At 40.3% G+C, this 22,003-nt stretch overlaps 3 protein-coding genes and 1 pseudogene across 3 annotated transcripts in view; 1 reads left to right on the top strand and 3 right to left on the bottom strand.

The window, feature by feature from the left end:
- LOC138950450 (uncharacterized) overlaps positions 1 to 22,003 on the bottom strand; it is a 131,906-nt gene that overhangs the window by 77,146 nt on the left and 32,757 nt on the right. The window lies entirely within an intron of this gene.
- Positions 621 to 15,663, bottom strand: LOC138950451 (uncharacterized). Its single transcript, XM_070322183.1, has 3 exons — positions 14,995 to 15,663; positions 14,249 to 14,455; positions 621 to 2,522 (listed from the first exon to the last, which is right to left on the bottom strand). The coding sequence occupies exons 1-3, from the start codon at positions 15,090 to 15,092 to the stop codon at positions 2,498 to 2,500; spliced, it is 330 nt and encodes a 109-aa protein (XP_070178284.1). The 5' UTR covers positions 15,093 to 15,663; the 3' UTR covers positions 621 to 2,497.
- On the top strand, positions 8,520 to 12,522 carry LOC138950448 (uncharacterized; annotated as a pseudogene).
- On the bottom strand, positions 12,520 to 14,189 carry LOC138950449 (uncharacterized). Its single transcript, XM_070322180.1, has one exon. It carries the CDS (start codon positions 14,172 to 14,174, stop codon positions 12,987 to 12,989), a length of 1,188 nt encoding a protein of 395 aa, XP_070178281.1. The 5' UTR covers positions 14,175 to 14,189; the 3' UTR covers positions 12,520 to 12,986.

Genomic DNA, 22,003 nt, shown 5'->3' with positions numbered 1-22,003 from the left:
AAGATGTTTTTTGCCTGAGACAATTTTTAATGATGATTCAATTTGTGGTAATCAAATTCGTAACATGTGTTCCAGATATTGTTTGAAATTGTAAATAATTATCTAAACACACCATCCCGTCAAAAAGATCATGGGCAACACCACCCTGCCATTAAAAACATTCCAATAATCAATTAAGACACACACACACACACACACACACACATATATGTATAGGTTACAACACGAGTGGTTTTTTATATGGCTTGTATTTCAGTCAAGACCCAGCGGATGAATATCATCGGGAGACACGAGCCTTTGGCGAGTGGCTCTCGATTGATATTCCCGCTGGGTCTTGACTGAAATACAAGCCATATAAAAAACCACGAGTGTTGTAATCTGTATATCCCATTCTACCATCAAACACAAAGTGTAGACTACTAGCGGCACTTTTGCGATCTGTGGAGTGTGAAACAGTGTTTTCAGCGAGACATGGCCTTTTTGCAACCTTAAACTAAGTGACCGTCGCTGAAAAAATAAAACGAATGAGTGCATCTATAAGTACGCGGTAACACTACTTTCAGACCGTTTAAAAGCGTTAAGTAAAGGTTCATAAGTTGCAAGAAAGTAATGAAGTCGTATAGAAATCCATTTAGTTGAAGCGCACAATTCTTTTGCGTTTCAGGTCGGCGGAACGGGGAAACCGGTTTGGCCCCCATTTGGCTTACTCGACTCGATTCAGAATCGATTCCACGTTGTTTTTTTCGAACGCATTATTATACAATTAGTCTTATTGACAGAGAAGCAAATTTTAGGGAACACATATGTAGATTTAACCATTTGCTCCCTATTTGAAATGTATCTACATGATAAACTGTTTTGCGAGTGTGTTTGCATGAACCTAAACTGGTATTGATGCGATGAAAACAGGACCCAAGTCTGTCACCGCCGCTTGATTGCATTTTGAAAGAATATGACTGGATTACGGAAAAATACACACATGTTAAGTTCTTAGATACCTTCATCGCCAATGTGGACTTACTGCAGAGCCAGGCAAAAGAGTAGACTTGCTCGCAAAACACGTGAAACAGCTGATGATAGCGAAGCCCAACCGTGCCAGGTAAGGACGGTCTGACAGATTCTCAAAAGTCGTCTGCTAACGAAGCAAGGGGAGGGTACTCGTGTTTTTGTTTTGGTTCGCTAGCATCTGGTTATCTTGTAAGTTGAATGTTCGTTTTTTTCGACCTGCATTGCTTTCATAATGAAAGAAACGTTTGCTTATTGCATCTCATACATCAGATCAGTTCTGAGATTCATTTTTGCGTGCAACTGATATGGTTTTCTGAGCCGTGCAATACGATTTTGGAACTTCATACAAATGTGTCACATTGTTCGGCGCGAGGTCAAAGGTCGGGAGCAAAGTAGTTCTTCGCCCAAATCGGAATCTGCACTATCATATATTTTTTTGAGTCCATGATGTATTTATTGAGCTATAAAAATACAACATATATACCCATACTGAAGTAACAGAGACAAAGAAGGGAGGTCATGGGATATATATATATATATACTAGAGGAATACCCGGCTTCGCCGGGTGAATCGCGAGACAGAGACAGACAGCGTGGCGGTTCACCACAATCACCTTTGAAGGCGAAGTCCTGTCAAACGGGATTGAGAATTTTAGGGCTTATTTATTAGCCCTATATTATCTGTTATGGCTTCTCAAATGCCAGAACATACAGACTGATAAAAAAATTGATAAAATCGTTTATTTAACGTCACTCCCCAGCAAACAATTTTACGTTGTATTCACGTTATATTCACGTTGGGTTACGTTGGGTTTACGTTGCGTTTCAACGTTTTTTTACGTAGATTTGTATGGACGAAATCACGTGGGAATAACGTTGGAAAACAACGTTGCATTTTACGTGACACCAACGTGAATGCAACGTGAATTATTGGTGGAGGTGGATTGTTCGTAAAAACATTACGTGAATTTTACGTTGTCACAACGTGAATTTTTGGTTGTGGTTGTGGTTTGGTTGAAATTGCGTTGCATTTTTACGTAATGTCCACGTGAATGGAACGTAAATTTTAGGTCAAAATTTAGATGAAAAATTACGTGAATTCTACGTTGACACAACGTAAAAATTGTGTTTTGGTGCATTTTTTTCTGATAAAATTGACGTGAATTACACGTCGATACAACGTGAATTTTTGGTTGTGGTTGTGGTTTGGTTTGATTTCGACGTGAATGCAACGTTGAGAGTGAATGTAGGTTTTGGTAAATGTATACACGCACACACACCAACTTTCACACTCAGTCACAGATCATAAGGACTATTACATGTAACACCATAAACTCAAGATACGATCAACAATTTTATTTCATAACAAAAACATGCATATTATGTTGCGGAGAAACTAAAAATGCACGCAGCTTTGCAGGGCAACAGCACAGCATATTCAATCGATTTCATTCTTTGTCCTGGTGGTCCTCTTCTCCCAGGCAGTCCTCTATGCGCCTCTTTGATGCTGGTCGCTAAACAAAGCAAAGACAGCACATTGATATAAGTGACACCAGAGCCTCCATAATGTCTGGAGTAGAAATACACATCTTTTAAACTTAGGTCACTTTTTAGTAACTTTGCACTGCCTACTATGTCTACTACTGAATGTATTTCTTTTTAATATATGAAATAAAGCATTATGTCCCTTCTTCGAGCCTTGTTGTGTCAGATTTAGGCCGCAAGCCAAGACAACAAAAGACTGTGTGCCAGTGTGTATTCCTTCCATAAGAAATGAAGTATTTCAAACGAAACTTGATCGTTTCAGAACAGTTTGGGGGTATTTTATTTGTATTTGCATCATTAAGACATTTGACCTGGAAGGGAAACTGTCTTTAATCTGTGTACAAGAATTAAATGTTTGTAATTGGCCAAAACACAAATAACATCCGTTACTGCTATATATATATATATATATATATATATATATATATATATGTATATATATATACGAATCACACACACTCACACACAAACTCACACTAGCGCGTCGCCTTATTCCCACTACTATGAGTTATACACAACTACAATAAGCGATAAACGTTTCATATGCTGATCAGGATGCAATGAACTTTGACACGCTCCAAAGCCCATTATAGGGGCCGGTGTCCGTCTCTCTCCTTGAGGATAAAAGGGCTCACAGCCTTTTCAACATTGTTATCAAAATCAAAGTCTTTCGGTAACCTGGAAAGCTCCTCGGAGCTAGTACTGTCTCAATTATCCACCGATCGCCGTAGGTCGAAGTTGAAGACTATCAAGTGTATGCATGTTGTAGAGGTGGAAGGTGCACAGAAAATGGAAGCAATCATTACAATCAAGCTTTGTTTGTTAAATACACTACTCCTTGTCATCGGAAACTAAAAGTTATTTGGTTTGGGCCTTTTTTTCACAGATTATACATTGTAATTTTGTAAATGAAAAAAAAGCAAAATGAAGCAATACCAAATAAAAACAAAATGTTCAGAAACATACATGATACATGGGTAGTATCAAAACGGTTGGTTGGTTGGTTAACCTAAGCTGAACGTCCTCAGAGAAACTAGTGCCAATTAGGGACATGAAGTGGTTATATGCTGGGACATAACGGTTGGGAAAAAGGAGAACTTTAATTAAAGTTGCCATCAAGCAAGAGAGGGATGGGTGGTTTCAACTTGCAAGGGTAATAAGAAAGCAGTGAGAGAGACAATTAAGGGCGACATGTGCGATCAAGTTGAATTTGAAAGTCCAGCACCTATAATTACAAGTTTTCCACGTTATATTTCCAGTGTTATCCGTACCAAGAAGGTTCCTTTTTACATTTAGTCAAGTTTTGACTAAATGTTTTAACATAGAGGGGGAATCGAAACGAGGGTCGTGGTGTATGTGTGTGTGTCTGTCTGTCTGTCTGTCTGTCTGTCTGTGCGTGTGTGTGTGTGTGTAGAGCGATTCAGACTAAACTACTGGACCAATCTTTATGAAATTTGACGTGAGAGTTCCTGGGAATTATATCCCCGGATGTTTTTTTCTTTTTTTCGATAAATATCTTTGATGACGTCATATCCGGCTTTTTGTAAAAGTTGAGGCGGCACTGTCACATACATTGTAGCTAACTCATGACATTACAACATGTGCAAACTGCATACGTGGGAAGCGTGCAAAGGTCAAACGTACCAATATTCCACAAAAAGTAAGAATCTGGGAGAGTTGATAATGCTGAAGCAACTGTTAAAATCGCATTTAAGCAAATATAGTATCGTGGGTACAAAGAAAAATATATGCTGAACATTCTTCATCTACAACATGCTAAGAGCAGGCTGTTTAGCGCCTCTCTGAGCAACCAATATAGAGCCACCCATCTCAAGTTTTTCTCGCGAGCTAATGCGAACCGTATATTTTGTGTTACGCCAACAAAACACGATAATAAATAAAGTGTATTTATATTGCGCCTATCCCTTACAAAAAACAAAAATATTTGGCTCTAAGCGCATTACAACATGTGAAGGACTTGGTACAATCAAGTCTGACAAGTACAACAGCACAATATACAGTCGGTCTCTTAGGTAAAAGCAGCTTCGACAGTTAAACACTTCTACTAAAAGATCCTCTAACAATTTACAAACATAGTTAAAGAACATCGAGTTAATAGGAATTAAAAAAAAAGGTTCTTATAATAAAACTATCTAGCGAACGACGAAGAAGAAGAAGAATAAAACTATCAATGTCAATGTATATGTCAATGTCGATGTAGATCTATTTTTCCGGCGTGAAGATAAAGGACTCATCACGGTCACGCGATACGTGTACCCGGATCCTCGAGACGTCTCACTCTACTGCACATACGGGTCGCGAAGAACTCATCGTGGGATCGTGGTGGTTGGGGGTTGAGCGTAAGTTGATACGTTTACGTCGGACAAAAGCTGCTGTCTTTCACATTTCTGTACCCGGTTAATTGAGTCACGACTGACTTGCTATAATCACGAGTACGCTGACGTTCGAAGCAAACACAGGCCGTGAAAACAGGCTTGCCTTTTTGAAAGGAGCAAGCATACCCGGACTCTTGTTCGTCTCATGTAACTGCACATCCAGATCGCGATGAACTCAGCCGAGGACCTTACTCGGCAGAAATCCAATTATGTATGGTTTTGAAAACTGAAACATTTACGCAGAACAGAAACTGGGTCTCTCTCTCTCTTTACGTTTCTATTTGTGTACCTCTATCTGTCTGTCTGTCTGCCTCTGTCCCAGTCCGGTATCGCCATAACGGTTAAAGGGACGTTAAACAAAAATAACTACCCAACCGTCTCTGTCTTTGTCTCTCTCGATCTCCCCCCCCCTTTCTGTTTCACTGTCTGTCTCAATGTCTCGCTGACTGACTGTCTCTGTCTGTCTGTCTATCTATCTCTGTCTCTCGCAATCTCTCTGTTTATAAAAGAGATAATCCAAGGTGTGTGTATGTATGTGTGTGTGTGTGTGTGTGGGGGGGGGGGGGGGTTGAAAAACAACAGGGGTAGGACAGGTAGGCTGGCGCTCAGAGTAAACAAGTCTCCACAACACTGGTGGGCGAAAAGGTAATCTATGATGACAGATACACTGAGGCTTAGAACAAAGAAGTCTACACAACACTGGCTGTCATAAAAGGCAGGCCATGATGACAGATACACTGAGGCCCAGAGAAAAGAATTCTACACAACACTGGCTGTCATTAAAGGCAGGCCATGGTGACAGGTACAATCATACCCGGACCCTTGTGTCGTTCGGCTCTGCTGCACATTGGGGACACGTTGTACCCGCCGTGTGCTATAACAGGAGCAGAATGCAGCTATGTACCGGTCTTATTCATTACACCATATTATGGTGTTTTTCCACGCTGCAAGCTTTAGGTAAAGTTGTCACTGCATAATTATATTACCCCTTTCCAGGGGCCAACGGCCTGTAAAGTAATAATCCACTGTCATCTCTCTCTCTCTCTCTCTCTTTCTCTCTCTCACACACTCCCTCTCTCTCTCTCTCTCTCTCTCACACACTATCTCTCTCTCTCTCTCTTTCTCTCTCTCACACACGCTCTCTCTCTCTCTCTCTCTTTCTCTCTTTCTCTCTCTCTCTCTCTCTGAACGTTTGATCTCTGTGAGTATTTGATAATTACAGCTAGCACCCCGAACTGTCATAAGTTTGATACCCTATGTACCCGTATAGCCTGATGCAATCGACCCCAGCAACCTTCCACTCTTTCCATGTGTGGATTATTTCGTTTTGCTGTCCCCCACCTCATTCATTATCTCTTAGGCTTAGAGCTTTAAATCTGTCATCAGCTTGTGCCACTAAAGTTGTTGGTGTATGCACAATCAGTTGGAACTTCTTATTCAACAATAAGTCTTGCATCATGGTTTGATGACCAGTTTATGCCGACCTGTCATATGTAGAACACCTTGTGTACTGATCGTCTGATGCAATCGACCCCGCACCCTCCCACCACCACCACCACCAGCTATCCTCTGAGTGTATGGTGTGGTCAGTGGAAAGACAAAACTGTGTACATTGATAATGACAACGACAAAATGGTATACGAAGATGGAGACGTAAGACACAGGTTAAGGGATGGTTCAAGATGGAAACGTAAGACGTTTCAAGACGGCGTCAAGACACAGGTAAAAGGATGTTTCCATCGTGGATCCATTGCTGTAAGTCGACATACACTTCCTTAGGTTCCTTATTTTATACCCTCGACAACGAAATAAATAATTTTAAAAACAAAGAAAATGAGAGCTAGAGGCAAAGATTGCGCAATCTGTACAAAGATAAAGACGTAAGACGTTTCAAAATGGCGTCAAGACAGAGATGGAGACGTAAGACGTTTTAAGATGGCGTCAAGACAAAGATTAGACTGTAAGATGTTATAAGACGAAGATGGTGACGTAAGACGTTTCAAGATGGTGTCAAGACGAAGATTTAAACAAAACTCAAGACGTTAGACGTTTCAAGACGAAGATTTAAACAAAGATGGAGACGTAAGACGTTTCAAGATGGCGTCAAGACGAAGATTTGAACGTAAGACGTTTCAAGACGTTTCAAGATGTTCTAAGACATGGTCTCAAGACGTAAGACGTTTCAAGATGGTGTTAAGACAAAGATGTGAACAAAGACGAAGATGTAAAACGTTCCAAGACGTTCCAAGACATGGTCTCAAAACGTAAGATGTTTCAAGACGTTTTAAGATTGCGTCCTCAAGATGCGTCCTCAAGATGGCGTCCTCAAAAAGGCATGAGATCCCCCTTACTATACTACTACTGGGAAGTTCGAGTGCCAACCACGATCCAAATCTACGTCAGTTGCTGTGTTCTGCCGTTCATTTTTACATTTAGTCAAGTTTTGACTAAATGTTTTAACATAGAGGGGGAATCGAGACGAGGGTCATGGTGTATGTGTGTATGTGTGTATGTGTGTGTGCGTGTGTAGAGCGATTCAGAGTAAACTACTGAACCGATCTTTATGAAATTTGACATGAGAGTTCCTGGGTATGATATCCCCGGATATATTTTTCATTTTTTCGATAAATGTCTTTGATGACGTCATATCCGGCTTTTTGTAAAAGTTGAGGCGGCATTGTCACACCCTCATTTTTCAATCAAATTGATTGAAATTTTGACCAAGCAATCTTCGACGAAGGCCGGACTTCGGTATTGCATTTCAGCTTGGTGGCTTACAAATTCATTAATGACTTTGGTCATTAAAAATCTGAAAATTGTAAAAAAATGTTTTTTATAAAACGATCCAAATTTACGTTCATCTTATTTTTCATCATTTTCTGATTCCAAAAACATATAAATATGTTATATTTGGATTAAAAACAAGATCTGAAAATTAAAAAAATTTAAAATTATGATCAAAATAACATTTTAGAAATCAATTTAAAAACACTTTCATCTTATTCCTTGTCGGTTCCTGATTCCAAAAACATATAGATATGATATGTTTGGATTAAAAACACGCTCAGAAAGTTAAAACGAAGAGAGGTACAGTAAAGCGTGCTATGAAGCACAGCGCAACCGCTACCGCGCCAAACAGGCTCGTCACTTTCACTGCCTTTTGCACTAGCGGCGGACTACGTTCAATTTCATTCTGTGAGTTCCACAGCTTGACTAAATGTAGTAATTTCGCCTTATGCGACTTGTTAATAACTTAAACAAGTTCAAATGGACACAAAATAAACATCCCAGACACTAACATTTTTTACACACAATGTGCTGGTGCGCTTATCAATGTGTAACAGGTACAACTTGGCAAATTAAAACAAACATGAACTGTATTATATCAGTATGATAAGAATGAATTCTGAATATAAATTAACCACCTTTGTTTAAAAGAACAAACGGGTGTAGCTCAGTTGGTTTGACGGGAACACAGAGACATAGAGATTACTACATGGCTTGCTGTGTTGTACCAAATTTACACGAGTTGTTTTTTAAAATATTGAACTGCGAGCGAAAGCGAGCTGTTCATTATTTGAAAAAGCAACGAGTGTAAATCTGGTACGACACAGCAAGCCATGTAGTATTCTGTTTATCCTACACACTGTACTTACGTGTATTTTACTGAAAATTTCCTGCAGTCGAGGCAGCTATATTGAAGACGCTTGTTTTGGAACCTCGATCTCTTCTAAAGCCTCGTGCAATATATTACGTCAAAGTAAAGAAACGTCACTCTGAAAGTGTGGCGTGACGTGTTAGTTCTAAAAATTCATCGAGGGTAATGGTCGACTTTGCTGAAATTATCGCCCTTGGCGCCGCGCGGTGTCGCCTCGGTAATTTGGGGCCAGGCGCTTGAGTGACGCACTGCCATTTTGGTACACAGCGTGTACAATGCCGAGTACATGTTGTTGTGTTTACGGATGTTCGAATCGATCGGGACATCTATTTCCAAAGGATCCTAATCGTCGCAAACAATGGGAAACTGCAGTGAAGCGGGAGGAGGAGAAGAAGAATTGGAAGGCTACCAACTACAGCATTGTGTGCAAGGAGCATTTTCTTCCAAGTGACTACCATGCTTCGGACTTTGGAACTGACGGTATGTTTACATTGTTTTGGTCGCAGATTTTGGTCAGTGACGGAGGCTATTAAGGCTTTAACATTCAGTTTGTGGTTCGGGACACACTGCTAAATTGTTCTGTTACGATATTCACACACTTTACGTGTTTTTACCGGTGTTTTTCTCCCGGTATTTTTAGAACTTCGAGGCACTAGATCTAATGCCTAATGCCAATGGGACTACGCCTCCTCGAATCCATTATCCAGACTCACTCAAAAATAGTGACCATCACATTAGTTGACTTGAGATAATGCATACGTAGGCATGTTTTTATTTTAACATGGTCTGTTATCGGATTGCAGGTGTGCAATATTTTTTTTATTATGATGTGACCTTGCACTGATAATCCAAATTCCAACCAGATAGTTGACTCGAGATGATGCATGATACGTAGGCATGTTTTTATTTTAACATGTTCTGTTATCGGATTGCAGGTGTTGTGCAATTAATTGTATTATCATGTGACCTTGCACTGATAATCGAAATTCCAACCAGATTAATAATGACCAAAATGATCAAAAATACTGTCCTATTTTGCTGCAGGTGTCAGACCATGTGTGTGTGTATGTATGTATTTCAGTAGTGTAGGTGAAAATGTTTCTCTTGTGTTCATTATGTCGCCTTTGTACATATGTGTAGAGTTGTGTAAAAGTGTGTATGTCTTGAATTGTGCTTACGAGATAAGTGCGCGTTATAAATCTTTGTATTATTATAAGTATTAAATCCTGGCAGGCACAGCTGAGGCAATGCCGAATGAGGGAAAGCTTGTCCCATCCACCACCAACACCAGAGGACACTCCACCAGATTCCAGACTCCCCACTCCCGCACATAATCCCACAGGCAGTCCTTCTTCCCCTCCGCCATATGCTTGTGGAACTCAGTCCCCCAAGAAGCTGTCTCAGCCATCTCCTCCCAGGCCTTCAAGACCGCCATTGAGTCCTGGCTCAGGATTGCCCCCACCCTGCAATAGTCGCCACCTCTCCCTCCCCCCTCCTGTACGTTCACAATAGAAATCCCCTCCTCCCCCCTTTCCCATAAAATAACCTATATAATTATCTTAGTCACTGTCAAAGTAGGGTTGTTGACGGATTGAGGGTACGTTGGCTGGGGCTCATACCCCTGGCAGCTCCAAGCAAGTCAATATCGCTCATGCTCAATCAAGAGACGTGAAAACTGACAGTGTGTGTGTTTAGCTGTCTGTTCGCTCGTCTGTCCGTCCGTGTGTTCTAGGCCCCGTTTATATTATTTTATTTTCCTTTCTTATAGCTGCAGCGCACCACCAAACGTGAAGTAATTGCCCTGTACAGGGATTTTTCACCGAACCAGAAGAAGAAGAAGAAGTTGTACTTATGAATGTGTTAATTTGCAGGGTTGCCGCGGAAGCAGAAATATCTAAAGAAGACGGCAGTACCAAGCATCTTCCATTGGACCAAAATCAGGACCCCAGCTCAAAACAGCAGAGAGGAAAGACTGTCGAAGCGACGAAAACTCCAAACTGCAAAAAAAGCTGCTGAGTGGGAAAGCCTTCATGCAGAGGAGAATGAAAGTTATGAACCTGACATAATTATACAAGATGAAGAATTTATTATTGAAGCTGAAGTGGAGATTGATTCTACTGAAGTCAATGCATCTGACACTGTGGAAAGTAACCCTGCACCCTGTTCTTCAACAGATAGCTATTTTTTCCCTACTAGTAGTACTACAACCAGCCATGAATTTGGACCTCAAGTCGAGACAGTACAAGCTTGCCAAGGAACCAAGGGCATCAACAGTGTGCAACAGCCCTACTTATGTATTGATTCTATCAAACACTCTGACAAATTTGTGCATCATTACACAGGACTTGAAAGCTACTCTATTTTCCAGCATGCCCTTTGGTCTCTGGGTGAAAACATTAACTGTCTCAAATATGCTTATTCTAAATCTTGTGCTTGTTTGTCTGTTGAAAATCAGTTCCTTTTGATGCTCGTTAAATTGAGGCGGCATTACCCACATATTGAATAATGAATTAGCAAGAATGTTTGGTGTGTCAGAGTTTACTGTGCAGAATGTTTTTGTAACATGGGTAAACTTCTGCTACCTTCAGTGGGGAGAAATAAATTGGTGGCCAGATCGTCATTTAGTAACCCACTTCTGCCCGACAGATTTTAAACTCAAATTTCCTACCACAAGGGTCATTGTTGATGCGACAGAAGTGAGGGTAAAACAGCCATCAAACCCAAGAGCACAGAAAGCTAGTTTCTCCACCTATAAACATGGCAACACAGTAAAAGTATTGGTAGGTGTCACCCCTAGTGGTCTAACATCATATGTGTCTGATGCATATGGGGGTTCCACAAGTGACAGACAGATTGTTGAGCGCAGCCCACTACCCCTTCTTTGTGAAAGTGGGGACTCCATTATGGCTGACAAGGGGTTTAACGTTCAAGACATTTTTGCACCAAGAAATGTACTGATCAACATACCAGCATTTTTTAAGAAGAAAAACAGGCTAGGTGTTGCTACCTTGCAAAAAGACAGAAAAATTGCCAGCAAGAGGGTGCATGTTGAAAGAATAATTGGCATGGCTAAAGTTTACACCATCTGTCAACATAAACTTAACCTGTTAGAGACAAGACTTGCATCCAGAATCATCACAGTATGCTTTTATCTGTGTAACTTCAGAAAAACAGTGGTCAGTCGCTTTGCGTAACACCAATACCAGTGGATTTGAAAAGGCAAAAGCACCATCTGTATTTATCATTCAGTCAATGAAGAAAAGAAATGTGTGAATAAATAACAGATATAGATTCAGGCAGTGATTTTTTTTAATGAATGTGGTGAAGTAGCATTGAAACATCTGAAACTACAAAGTTTTCCTTTAATAGTAGTCATTACTGGCAAAGAAAGGTAGCCTTTTTTTTTCTTCTTTAAAAAGCAGACACACGCACATTCAAAAAAACTTTGAACACTTGAAACAGAATTCCATGGATTTACTTTGAAACTTTACTTCATATTAATTTCCATTTCATCCAAATCCAAGGCATATGCCATTTAATAACAAACAAAACATGCCAAACAGTAATTTCAAATATACTTTAAGAATCTCTATTTGACTGTTCAGCTTCACATTGTATAGATCTGCTACCAACAACCACCAACAGGATACAGTTTAACATTGTCTGTGTTCTTACAAGACCCAAACAGTAATGAGATTTATCATTAATAATCATATAACTTATAAGTATCCATTGTGTGCACACACACAATATGCATACCAACTATGCTCGCATACCAACTATGCTCTGTGCATCTCAAAATGCTTTCTTTTTTGGTATAGCTTTATCATTCTTTATTTTAATCTACAGAACATATTCACTGTTGCATGATCAAGGTTTCAGGGTGTGTAAATAAATGTGTCATACTTTGAAGAATCTGTTTTGTTTAAACATGTATGCCTGAGGGAGATTTTTTGAATGTGTTTTGTTTTACGGATTGACAATAACATTAGCAACACACACCCACACAATACATAATTTTGCAACCTTATGTGTGTTTATATTAAGCAAAATCATCAATCTCAGAAATACTGTAAACTTGTACCATTCTTTGGTGCGTCACCAGATGTCTGTTAAATTAACCCATATAAACTTAACATTGACTTTATCAAGATAACACTCAAAGTTGCAGACTAACTTACTACACACCTACAGCCAGTAACAAACAAAAAATACAAAAAAAAGTGTTTTAAGTATGGGGTGGGTTCAGTATACGTTTTGCTCAGTATACAAAACAAAGTGTGTGTGGGGAGGGGGGGTATCTATGTGATACACTAACAAGTAATACTTTCAAAACATGGTGATACTATAAATTTTAAGACTGAAATCAACCATGTCCATCACTCCGATTCACCTTGTTCGGCCTCAGCTTTTTCATCAGCAACAAAGTCTCTGTACAGATTTGTCTCAAGTAGAGCAAGTTTGAAATGGTTGTCAAAGAACTGCTGCAACTTCTCAACCATTGATGTGATGAAATCATCATCTTTTGGAATTTCCAGTATCACCAGGTCTTTGAAAGTGTACACTACAAAGTATGCTAACTGTGCTCCTACACACAACATCTGGCCTTGAACTTGGTAGAAATAGTCATGCGACTTTTTCAGTTTGTAGCAGCCTTCCTTTTTTTCTAGGTATGGAACATTGTTCTCTGAAATGGGTAGATCTTTTGCACTGAAGGGGCATTTCACTTCCACCACTGACTGCGACCCACCCTCTTCTTCAATAATAGCATCTGGTGACGCCCCCAAGAATGGATAAGTTTTACATACATACAAACCACAGACACTGATCTTCTTCCCTGTGGCTGCCGCAAATTTGTGTAGGGCTTTAAATTCGTATTTCTGTCCGTGTTTGATTGAGGGTGCATTGCATGTTGGCTGTCTGTATGTCCATTTTTTTGCTAGAGCTGTGATGTCACTTCTACTTGTTAACTTACACACACGGCCAAAGTTTGAGGATTGTAGCCTCCTGGTCCTCTCTGTAGCCCACTGAGCGTTTCCGGCCTGTCCCCGTGTCACTTTTTCCAGTCTCTTCTGTTCATCAGAGCTTATTGAAACAACCCCCAGGCCCTTAAGACAACGGTCTTCTACAGTTTCCACACAGTAATCATGATCATGGGCCACTGCTCTCATGTTCACAGGTTGAAACAGGTGTGAGACTGGTCTTTCACTGACAAGAGGACAGGCCTTCCACGTATTGAAAAAGTGACTAGAATAGTTCACCCTCTCCCGACCACTGACTGGCCTTGGATCATATACTGTCATGTCTCCAAAGGGCAATTTTAGCTTTTCAGCTTTTACAGGAGAACCACCATAGGCTCTCTTCACTGCATGAAGTGTTTGTGTGCAGGTCTCCAAAGTTTTCATACCCCCTTCAGACACATACACACTCAGACCATGCAACACAGCTGACACATGTTTACAGTGTGCTGTCGGTCCCATACCTGCAGCACACTCACACTGAGCTTCAGAAACTAAGCCATCAGCGTCAATTTCAACATCAACAATGTAATTAACTTGTGTCTTCATTTGTGCCTGACATTTAGATTTAATAAAAAAATTTATTAGAGTGTCCAGGTGCAAATCTACAATGGGTCAGGTACCTTTCCTTGTACATGTCCTTAGCAATGGTGGTCAATTTTGCTCCGTTGTGGGACAGGTAGGCAGCCACACCTCTCTCTGTGATGATTGGCATCGGGGAGCCCAGGTTGATGTCCTTGTAGAGACTGCTGTCAGGCACTGTCATTGCATACTCCTTCTCCAGGGTTGTTGTGCTGCCAAAATTGCTGTTTCTTGCGTATGCTTCCAGTCTGGAAAAAAAGAAGATTTAATTAATACAGTATTTTGATACAAATGGAAGCAAAGTACATAGCTGTAATTTTGTTCTCTGTCAGACAGCACAAAAACACATATATTTTATTATGATCATTACTCTTTCAGTTTTATAACAAGCTGCACTGTTGAACTTTCACACCAAAAACAAACGGTTTCCAAGTTGTTTTTTGCAGTTACAAAGTTCACCCCACCCCACCTCATCCCGGCCTCTCTCTCTCTCTCGCCAAAATTGTTTATCAATCTCAACAGTGAATGCAGTGGGATGGGAAGTTGAGATAGATCTAGCTTGTCTCCCACTCGCTGCCCAATTTCTCCGGTCTTTGCTTCTGTTTCCATACTGTCTACTGGGTGTTCGTTGAATCCCTTTCTTTCATAATACATTGATTTCACCTGAAAATGTTTACAACACAACGCGATTTAAAGCAGAATCAGAATGAGAAAGGCAGCGATAGTTTGTCTTGTGCCTGTAGCAGACGCCTAGCCGAGATAAACAAATGAGTTTTCTTTCACTTACCTCTCCACAAGATCTTGTTTACGCCCGTCAATTTTGGCTCCTCGTTTCCTACATTCATCGCGAAGATCAGAAAGCTGCATGTCGCCGAATTTCTTCATCTTTGCGCGTAAAAAATCAGCTGCAAGTGTTGTTTTGTAGAACGTGAGCCTTGCAAGCAGGAAGTTAGATTTGGCCCCAGTTTACCGCAGCGCCGCCACGCGGTGGCAAAGGGAGAGAAAAACGGCTAAGCTGCTCATTAGCGAGCGCAATTTTTTTTCTATAATGACGTTCGTCTCGATGACTCTGGCATCATAAGCAGTGGAAAACAGATCCCTGCCAGACTTGCTTGATATGACCTCATTTACATGATATACACACGTGTGATTTTAACGATTATTATCTCACGAGTGTCTCTCTCACGTATGTAGAATAACATAAACTATCCAGCTGACGACGGTGGCCAACTCAGCCGGACGTAATGATGTGTGACCTATGAAGTAGGATCCTTTACAAGTCCGAATGCAATTGTTGTGTCTGCTGCTCTCTCCTCATGGACTTGAAAGCCCTTTCCATCGGTCTTTCGTGACAAAGCTTGCTTTAACAATTGCCTCTTGAAAAAGCGCTGAGTGACAACTTCGGGTATCCTTCGCCGGCAATCTCTTGCTAAGTATGTACAGAGAGGAAGAGAGAGAGAGAGGGAGAGAGAGAGAGAGAGAGAGAGAGAGAGAGAGAGAGAGAGAGAGAAAGAGAGAGAGAGATACGGACAGACAGACAGAGAGGAAGAGAGAGAGAAAGAGAGAGAGAGAGGCACACACGCACACACACACACACAGAAGGACGGACGGACGGACGGACGGACGGACCGACGGACATTTCTTTTATTTTCTCTTTGTATTTTGATATGTTTCTTTAGTGTCCTCTTGTGCTTCAAATAATGTTCTCGTCGAACCGAAACAGATAAATGTGAAGCCTTTTTTAATCAGTCTGACTTGCTCACTAATTTGTATCATTCGGGCGAAGTGGCTTGGTGGTAAGACGTCGGCCTCCTAATCGGGGGGTCGTCAGTTCGAATCCCGGTCGCTGCCGCCTGGTGGGTTAAGAGTGAAGATTTTTCCGATCTCCCATGTCAACTTATGTGCAGACCTGCAAGTGACTTAACCCCCTTCGTGTGTACACGCAAGCACAAGACCAAGTGTCGCACGGAACAGATCCTGTAATCCATGTCGGAGTTCGGTGGGTTATGGAAACACGAAAATACCCAGCATTCCTCTACCCAACGAAAGCGGAGTGAAGCTGACTATGGGGAACCCAAATGGGCAAACGAGCTCACACGTCACCAGAATTTCTGGAATGCTGAAGAAGAAGTATCATGCTATTTTGAAGTATAGGAACCTTTTTACATTTAGTCAAGTTTTGACTAAATGTTTTAACATAGAGGGGGAATCGAAACGAGGGTCGTGGTGTATGTGTGTGTGTGTGTCTGTCTGTGCGTGTGTGTGTAGAGCGATTCAGACCAAACTACTGGACCGATCTTTATGAAATGTTTCATGAGAGTTCCTGGGTATGATATCCCCGAACGTTTTTTTCATTTTTTTGATAAATGTCTTTGATGACGTCATATCCGGCTTTTCGTAAAAGTTGAGGCGGCAATGTCACGCTCTCATTTTTCAACCAAATTGGTTGAAATTTTGGTCAAGTAGTCTTCGACAAAGCCCAAACTTCGGTATTGCATTTCAGCTTGGTGGCTCAAAAATTAATTAATGACTTTGGTCATTAAAAATCAGAAAATTGTAAAAAAAAAAGAAAAACTTATAAAACGATCCGAATTTACGTTCATCTAATTCTCCATCATTTGCTGATTCCAAAAACATAAAAATATGTAATATTTGGAATAAAATCAAGCTCTGAAAATTAAATATATAAAAATTATTATCAAAATTAAATTTTCGAAATCAATTTAAAAACACTTTCATCTTATTCCTTGTCGGTTCCTGATTCCAAAAACATATAGATATGATATGTTTGGATTAAAAACACGCTCAGAAAGTTAAAACAAAGAGAGGTACAGAAAAGCCTGCAATCCTTCTTCGCGCAACTACTACCCCGCTCTTCTTGTCAATTTCACTGTCTTTGCCGTGATGATCCAAGCAAATAAGAGAACAACGTTGAAGTGACAATGACTAGGTTTAAAATGTCCCTTATCAGAAAGTTCAACCTCAGTCCTTTGATGTTTATTAAACACATTTTCATATAAAGTTGGCGCTTCATATGGAAAAGTGGCTTTGAAATTGACCCTAATCCTTCTTTGGGCTCTGTAAATGTCGTTTGGGGCTATGGTTGTAAAACGGTATCTACTGGTCACCCCAATTTATAAACTGAAAACTCTTTCTGCACCAGAACACGCAGAAAGGATTGTATCTGCCTGATGTCTGATGCTTTTCAAAATCCCCAACCACTAACACCTTCAAAACGGACATTAACTAACACTGTTGTTTTTCCCTATATAATCCTTACTATTTTTCCGAGACGTCGTCGGGTTGTGTATTTAGCTTGCCACAACCTCATACATGGTCCTAAAAGTTAAAGTTGAAGAAAATACTAAAGATAAATGAACAAGCTGACGCAGTGTCATTCGCACCGTGAATCCCCCCATGGGAACATACTGAAGTCTGGTTCCGAATAGGCTCAATTTCCTTCTATTTCTTTGTATTTCTGCCTCGTAGGGGTAGGGGTGTTCAAACCAAAGGCACCTTTAAACCAAAATTCAAATCACACATCTTACAATACTAAGACACTCAGCAGTGAAAGGGTGTCTGCTGGTAAAACATTCCAAACAATCCTAAAAGTACTTCACTACTAAACGTGCTTTTAAAAAGAGCCGTTATTTTTCCCTCTATATTCAGTATTGTGTTTTCTGCGAACATGTAGTCTATTTAGATGGTTGTCGTGTGCACTTGAGTTGCTAAAGCGTTTTCAGTTGGGCATATGTCGTAAAGCAAAGAATTAGCCCTTTGAAAACCATCAGAACTGTCACACAAAAATAACATTTACCTATCTCACCAACTAGGTCTTTTCCTTTTGTATTATGTATTGTCGTGTTTTTTGTAGCATACTTGTGAAAACAGCCACCACTGTTGTAAATGATACTTTAAAGAGCATTATTCCCCCCTCTGCTGCTTTACCTCTGTAAACTTGTAGGGGTAGTTATTTTTCGATAATGACCCAGCAACCAAACAAATAACGACCCAGCAACAGCCTGAATCCTCGATAGTGCAATGGGTTGAAAATTGTTCTGTTTCGGTACTACTTTTTGCGACTGAAAAGTTCCGAACGCTCTAACGTACGAAGTATACATCTCTGGAGCAAACAATACAAACATACCGCATTTAAATTAACAACTACAGGCCTGAACACATGAATCTTCATATAAAATCCATGAGTTCGGTTGTTTTCTGAATCTAGATTTGCCGTGCTCAAACGTTCATCACAAGCAATTTCCCGCAAGGCTCATACTTTGTCTAGCGACAAGAGTAGTTCCCCTTCTTTTCACTCACTGAGTTTCTTCGACAACAGACTGCAATCCGACGGTCAGTTTTCAACAATATTTCATTTAATAAACAGATCACACGCAACCAAATGCACACATCTCATCAATTTAAACAACATAAAGCGGTTTCATACACTATTTTCCCCAGAAAACTGAACTTCATACAGTTTTTAACGTTGGAACACGGGTGCAAAAGTTCGTCTGCTAGTCCCATTTGACGAAAGAACAGTCATTATCCTAAGCGATACCAAAACATATACAGAACACACAATATCTGCCTTTGCCGCCACAGCAGAATAACAGCATATCTGTGTACTTGATTTTAGTCCAAAATAGGAAAACTGACAAGAAGTGTTAACAGAATGGAATGATTTGCACGGAACTATACAACCGCGCATTAATCGATCGCCTGCGCAGGTTGACTGGTTGAGTGAATAGGATTCGATCAAACTTTCGCAAAAAACCTCCTCTTTTCTTTGAATAACTGAAGAAAGGAGGAATAAAGAGGTTACACACCTCGTCTCAGTGATTATCAAAAATAATGGTCTCAGTTCGCGGTCATGAAAAAGCTCGCTAAAGCTCGCATTTTTCATGATCCGCTAACTTCGACCATTATTTTTGATAATCACTGAGACTCGGCATGTAACCTCTACTTATTTCATTTTTACAGTTGAAGGACAACCTGGACTGCCGTATATTACAGCTGTTTTACAATCAGCCAAAATTTTCTTAACAAACGTATGTTTAAGAACAACTCCCATAGTGAAATTGAAGGAAAACAAAGTGAAAACCCCCCTGCCATAGAGGAGCTAAAAAATCAACAATAAACGACTGCATGGATAGCTTGATGCACGAATGCATTGCGGACATGTTTGTCTCCAACCAAGAGAAAGTTCCAAAAAATCCCTTTTGTGCTTCTTATTATACAGTGACGTCAAAGACAGCCTTTTCTGCTGTTCATACATTCAGGGGTTATGGTTACACTAAACGACGTAGTTGTAGCCATACTGCCATCCAGATTTATTTTTTCCTTGCGAGCAGTCACAGGGTGTTTGTGCTGTCTGCCAACCGTTAGATGACCCCGCCCAAGTCTGTTAAGGGACCGTTTGACCGTTATAGAACGCGTCTTTTTGATTTTTTGGCACAGTTGGAAACGGTTGATTTTTATCCCTACCATTGTTTCCAAACATTATATAGGAATGTTTTGTGAACAACGGATAATAGCCGCTACTCGCATGTGTAGCAAAAGTGAGCGTACATACTCACCCTGGTCGTCCAGCCGTTGTCCGTTGCCCGTCTTTATCTGTCTGTACTGAACATTACCTTTGGATATTTCTCCAACGCTATGAAGTGAAGAAACACCAAATGTTGCAAAATGTTGTATGACCCCAAGAGCTCAAAAAAGATACTTGAGAACCTTGACCTTACCATAAGGTCAAGGTCACAGGGAGAATTAATGTGGTCTAAAAACTGCAAAATTTCACATTGTGCCAGTTTTCTGGAAAACAAATTAAAAACAGCGGGCTTAGTTTTGTATGGTATACAAGAAAAAGAAAGCCTTATCTTCTGATACCATTTTGGTTGACCTCGCTTCAATGTCAAGGTCAGAGGAGCCCTTCAAAGTTGAATTGTAGACATATTTTGATGTGACCTTGCCCCTTTAACTTTACTATGGACGATATCTCTTACAAACTTGAACACTGAGTGGGGCGTTTGTTAGAATTTCATAGTGAGCCACATCTGGTCGCATATCGTTAGGGTCAAGGTCACATTGACCCCTATGAAAAATGTGACCAAGCCGGGTAAAGAAATCCATGTGTCTTGGTAAAAAATCTTAACAAAGCAAAGCCCATGCGACTCTCATGCTTGACCTTTGTCTTAAAGTGACCTTGACCTTCAGGTGACCTTGAAGGTGAAGGTCTAACAACTGAAGCTGGCAAGGACATTGTACACTATTAGAACTGGTTTACAGATTTTTCCTACCAAATTACACATGACCTTTGGCCAAGATCATCAAAGGTCACACATCACAAGGCTATCAATTCAAGACATAGGAAGCATAAACATACTTATTGGCACTTTCTACAAAGAGACATTGTCACTTTTAGTGATTCAATTGCCCGTTTCAGTCACATTTCATAAGGGGCAAAGTGACCTTGACCTTGATGATATGTGACTAAATGTGGCTCAATATCAATATATAACATGTGCCCCACACAATTATGAAGTTTGAAAGATTTTTTTTATAGTTCAGGGTCAAGGTCACTTCAAAACATGTATACAATCCAACTTTGAAGGTCCCCTGTGACCTTGACCTTGAAGCAAGGTCAACCAAACTGGTATCAGAAGATAAGGCTTTCTTTTTCTTGTATACCATACAAAACTAAGCCCGCTGTTTTTAATTTGTTTTCCAGAAAACTGGCAGTTTTTAGACAACATTCATTCTCCCTGTGACCTTGACCTTAAGGTAAGGTCAAGGTTCTCAAGTATCTTTTTTGAGCTCTTGGGGTCATACAACATTTTGCAACATTTGGTGTTTTTTCACTTCATAGCGTTCGAGAAAAATCCAAAGGTAATGATTTGTACAGACAGATGAAGACGGGCAACGGACAACGGCTGTACGACCAGGGTGAGTATGTACGCTCACTTTTGCTACACATGCGAGTAGCGGCTATTATCCGTTGTTCACAAAACATTCCTATATAATGTTTGGAAACAATGGTAGGGATAAAAATCAACCGTTTCCAAATGTGCTAAAAAATCAAAAAGACGCGTTCTATAACGGTCAAACGGTCCCTTAACAGACTTGGGCGGGGTCGTCTGACGGTTGGCAGACAGCACAAACACCATGTGACTGCTCGCAAGGAAAAAATAAATCTGGATGGCAGTATGGCTACAACTACGTCGTTTAGTGTAACCATAACCCCTGAATGTATGAACAGCAGAAAAGGCTGTCTTTGACGTCACTGTATAATAAGAAGCACAAAAGGGATTTTTTGGAACTTTCTCTTGGTTGGAGACAAACATGTCCGCAATGCATTCGTGCATCAAGCTATCCATGCAGTCGTTTATTGTTGATTCTTTAGCTCCTCTATGGCAGGGGGATTTTCACTTTGTTTTCCTTCAATTTCACTATGGGAGTTGTTCTTAAACATACGTTTGTTAAGAAAATTTTGGCTGATTGTAAAACAGCTGTAATATACGGCAGTCCAGGTTGTCCTTCAACTGTAAAAATGAAATAATGCTCTTTAAAGTATCATTTACAACAGTGGTGGCTACAAAAAACACGACAATACATAATACATAAGGAAAAGCCCTATGTTTGGTCAGTTGGTGAGATAGGTAAATGTTATTTTTGTGTGACAGTTCTGATGGTTTTCAAAGGGCTAATTCTTTGCTTTTCGACATATGCCCAACTGAAAACGCTTTAGCAACTCATGTGCACATGACAACCATCTAAACAGACTACATGTTCGCAGAAAA

This window comes from Littorina saxatilis, linkage group LG16 (assembly GCF_037325665.1).
Source record: "Littorina saxatilis isolate snail1 linkage group LG16, US_GU_Lsax_2.0, whole genome shotgun sequence".
Classification (NCBI taxonomy): Eukaryota; Metazoa; Mollusca; class Gastropoda; order Littorinimorpha; family Littorinidae; genus Littorina; species Littorina saxatilis.
This window is presented reverse-complemented; position numbering and strand designations above follow the sequence as displayed.

Coding starts and splice junctions, on each gene's coding strand:
- LOC138950451 (XM_070322183.1), bottom strand. CDS start 15,092: ATGAAGAAATTCGGCGACATGCAGCTTTCTGATCTTCGCGATGAATGT. Junction 14,456..14,994: donor AAACAAGATCTTGTGGAGAG/GTAAGTGAAAGA, acceptor CTTTTTTTCCAG/ACTGGAAGCATACGCAAGAA. Junction 2,523..14,248: donor AAGGACATGTACAAGGAAAG/GTACCTGACCCA, acceptor TGCTTTGTTTAG/CGACCAGCATCAAAGAGGCG.
- LOC138950449 (XM_070322180.1), bottom strand. CDS start 14,174: ATGAAGACACAAGTTAATTACATTGTTGATGTTGAAATTGACGCTGAT.